Source organism: Neophocaena asiaeorientalis, unplaced genomic scaffold, assembly GCF_003031525.2.
Source record: "Neophocaena asiaeorientalis asiaeorientalis breed wild unplaced genomic scaffold, Neophocaena_asiaeorientalis_V1.1 scaffold78, whole genome shotgun sequence".
Taxonomy (NCBI): domain Eukaryota; kingdom Metazoa; phylum Chordata; class Mammalia; order Artiodactyla; family Phocoenidae; genus Neophocaena; species Neophocaena asiaeorientalis.
In genome coordinates this window covers 18,360,733-18,363,985 of record NW_020175018.1, presented here as the reverse complement: position 1 = coordinate 18,363,985, position 3,253 = coordinate 18,360,733, and the positions used below count along the sequence as shown (strand labels likewise).

General features: G+C 59.5%; 1 protein-coding gene across 1 annotated transcript in view; it reads right to left on the bottom strand.

The window, feature by feature from the left end:
* Positions 1-3,253, bottom strand: part of MYMK (myomaker, myoblast fusion factor) — an 8,862-nt gene extending 5,609 nt beyond the window's left edge. The window contains exon 1 of the mRNA XM_024762352.1: positions 3,008-3,253. Coding sequence (XP_024618120.1) covers positions 3,008-3,142 — 135 coding nt within the window. The 5' untranslated portion in view covers positions 3,143-3,253. The remainder of the gene's footprint in view (positions 1-3,007) is intronic.

Sequence of the window (3,253 nt, the reverse complement as noted above, 5' to 3'; positions counted from 1 at the left end):
GGGCAGGTGCTGAAAGCAGCATCCTCCTTGCCCTCCTTCCTCCCCCACACTCCTATAGTTGTCTGCCAGATACCTAATTTAATAGCAATTTTAAAGCAAAATGTCTGTATTTTCAAAGCTGTCAACTTATTTCTGGACAACCGTCTCCTTTCGCTTACACATTTCATCATTTTAAGTAATATTTAATGACATGATGTAATTATTTTGACAAGCTCAAGGGCATAAACAAGCTTGGAGCCCAGCACAGTCGACGCTTGGTTAGCCCAGCTCAGCTGGATGGAGAGGCGTGCAGGACAGCAGCCCACATCTGGAGGTGCCAGGGATGCTACGGTGAGAGCAGGGGTGGTGAGAGCCCTGGGTCATCTGGTGAGTCGAGCAAGTTGAGGTCGATTTAGAGCTTCCACTGGCTGCAACTTCATGTGAACTAAAGCTAAGGTGCATCGAGGAGGCATTAACAGAGATGTAGCGTCCAGAACAGGGGAGGACACGGTACTTTTTTCCCGGGACACCCCCCCCCCCCCCGCAGAGAGCTGTGCTGAGCTTCGGAAGCTGCACCCTTTGAAGTGCCACTGGCAAAGAACAGGTTGGAGGGAAGGAATCAGGCGGTGGATATGACTGTTTAGCTCAGCAAAGAGAAGCTTCAGGTGGGGCATGATCAAGGTGCTCACATCTCCAGGATAGAGGAGGGAGAAGAACACTTGTTCCCCATGGCTCCGGCAGGCAGAGCCAGGCCCTGTGAGTGACATGGATTCTCTTCTCCTGCCCTCTGGCTCCTTCCAGAACTACTTCTCCTCCACCCCCAGCTGAGCCCTGCTGTCTCTGTACCCATTGTCTCTCTTGCATAGCACAGATCGCGATGTACGATTAAAGGCTTAATCACTCTGAGATTCTGGACGCGGTCTGTGCCCTGTCACCCGCCTCGTCCCAGCCTAGAGCTGGCTTACAATCGGCCAAGTGTTTGCCTGTGAATGCAGCGTCAGGGAGGCTTTGGAGCGGTTTGAAGGAGAGCTGGCCCAGGAGGGGCTTTTCCCCCCAGGCCCTCGGTTCACCCCTGCTGGAGACTCAGGGGGGAACCACCTGCCAAGGATCAGGGCGAAGCAGCAGTGGGCCCTCAGCCTCTGTGCCCGCAAGGTCTCCCTCCCTCTTCCGACCGAGCAGACCTGGCTCTGCGCGGCGCTGGTCGGGGGCACGGGGGGCAGGTGGCTGGATGCCTGGCAGGAGAGGGTGCGGCTTCCGGAGGCCGGCCTGGCAGGTCCCGGCCGTGAGCTCTGACAAGCGGCGGACTGCCCCTAGGGCTGGGGTGGAGGGCCCCTGTCAAACGGGGACGAGAGCCCCTGCTCCGTGGGGTGGGCCAGGGGACTCCATGCGACACGACACGCAGCACGGGTCCAGCAGCTGTCACAGGACGGTCCCGGTGGGAACACAGAAGACTCCACACAGGAGGCAGAAGTGGCGATGATGCCGCTGGGGGCTCTGGGAGAAGGGGCCTGATTGTGTCTTTAGGCCGGGGACACTTGTCGCCGGATGCAGCTGTCCCTGCCACTCTGGCTGGGCGGGGCAGGGCGGGGTGGGCCTCTGAGGCCAGCCGCAGAGGCAGCTGTGGGGTCAGCTCAGTCCCGGTGGGGAGGGGTGGCCTGGCGGTGACTGTGGTTTCGGGGGCGGGGTCCAACATGGGCCTGGAGGACAAGACCCCGGCTCCTCTCCCTGGCCCTGGGCCCTTGTACCCACAGAGAAGCCCCCTGTCTGCCCGGCTCTGGTTCCTCATCTGCCGGGCAGACCTCCTGGCCCTCACCCAAGCTGGGGTCCCGTGAGCAGCAAATGAAATGGCTTTCGACAAGATTCCTTGAAGGAGCCGGGAGGCCCTGCTGCCCGGGGAGGCCCTGCTGCCCGGGGAGGCCCTGCTGCCCGGGGTTGAGGGGGGCCCACGCACGGCTGGCACTGCCACACGGAGTCCGGGAACCCTCACCTTCCCCGAGCACGCTTCATCAGGGAGTTGGGTTTAAACCAAGGCTGGGTCTGATGGAAGATGATGGAGGAAAAGAGAGTGGGGCCCCTCTGGGGGTCCAGCGGCAAGGGTGGGTGGAAGGAGCCTCAGAGGCTCACAGACAGGGAGGCAGGAAGGCACTAAGATGTAGAGAGATGGTGGATGGCTGGCTAATGAGGCAGGTAGGGAGGTGATTGATTAGATATAGGTATAGATGACGGATTAGAGAGATAGGTCATAGATAGGTAGGTAGACAGACAGACAGAAGCTAGAGGGATGGATAGACAGGGCCAGAGAGACACACGAGGGCAACAAAGCTAGGGACGGACACCAAGAAATTTACAAAGAGAGTAAATTCCGTGAGGATATGGCTCCAGAAATCCAGAGAGAACCAGACACAGAGCGAGCCAGTATGAGAAACACAGAGGGAAAGAGACCCACAGGGAGACGGGGGAGGGGGACAGAGAGAGAGAGAGAGACAGACAGCCAGACATATAAATAGAAAGAGAAAGAAGGACTCAGAGAGAGACGTAGGCCCCAAGAAGGAGAGACAAGCCGACGTGAGCAGGCCCTGCTGAACTGAGGCCAGCTGCAGAATCCTGGAACCAGATTCCCCCGGCCCTACACGTTCCCTGAGCCCTGCGAGCCCCCTCCTGGGCCTGGAGTACCAGGGAGAGTCGTGGTGGGGGGCGGGGGTGAAGAGGGGAGCTGGAGCCAGGAGGAGCCTTGGGTGGTTGGCAAGAAAAGGGGGATCTTGGAGGGGCTTGTCCCTGGCACACTGTGGGCTTGGTCTCGCACACACCAATCCCAGAGTGACTTCCTGCCACAGCTGGGGAAACTGAGGTCCAGGAAGGTGAAGGGGGGCCCACAGCCCTCTCTCCTGGTCTCTGGGCTCTTTCCTCCACCTCCCCATCATCACTTTTCTTCATCACCCGATACAGCAAAGTGGTGGAAAGACAGCCCCTGTCCTCCGTCTCTGGGAGGGCCCCCGGGTGGGTCCTATCCCCAGGGCCCCGGACTTACCGCCACAAAGAACATGGTGAAGAGGTAGACCATGGCCTCCATGTGGAACTGCCTCTTGGCAGCAATGCTGACCGTGGGGAGGAAGACCAGGCTGCTGAGTGTGGGTAGGAGCAGTTTGGCCACCAGAGTCCCCATGGGCTGGGGGGGAGAGGTAGGTGTAGGCCTCCCGGGTCTCCAGGGCAGAAAAGCGAAAGGGAGAAGGCCCGCTCCTTGCACCAGGGGCTCCGGTGGCAGCTGTGGTTTAAA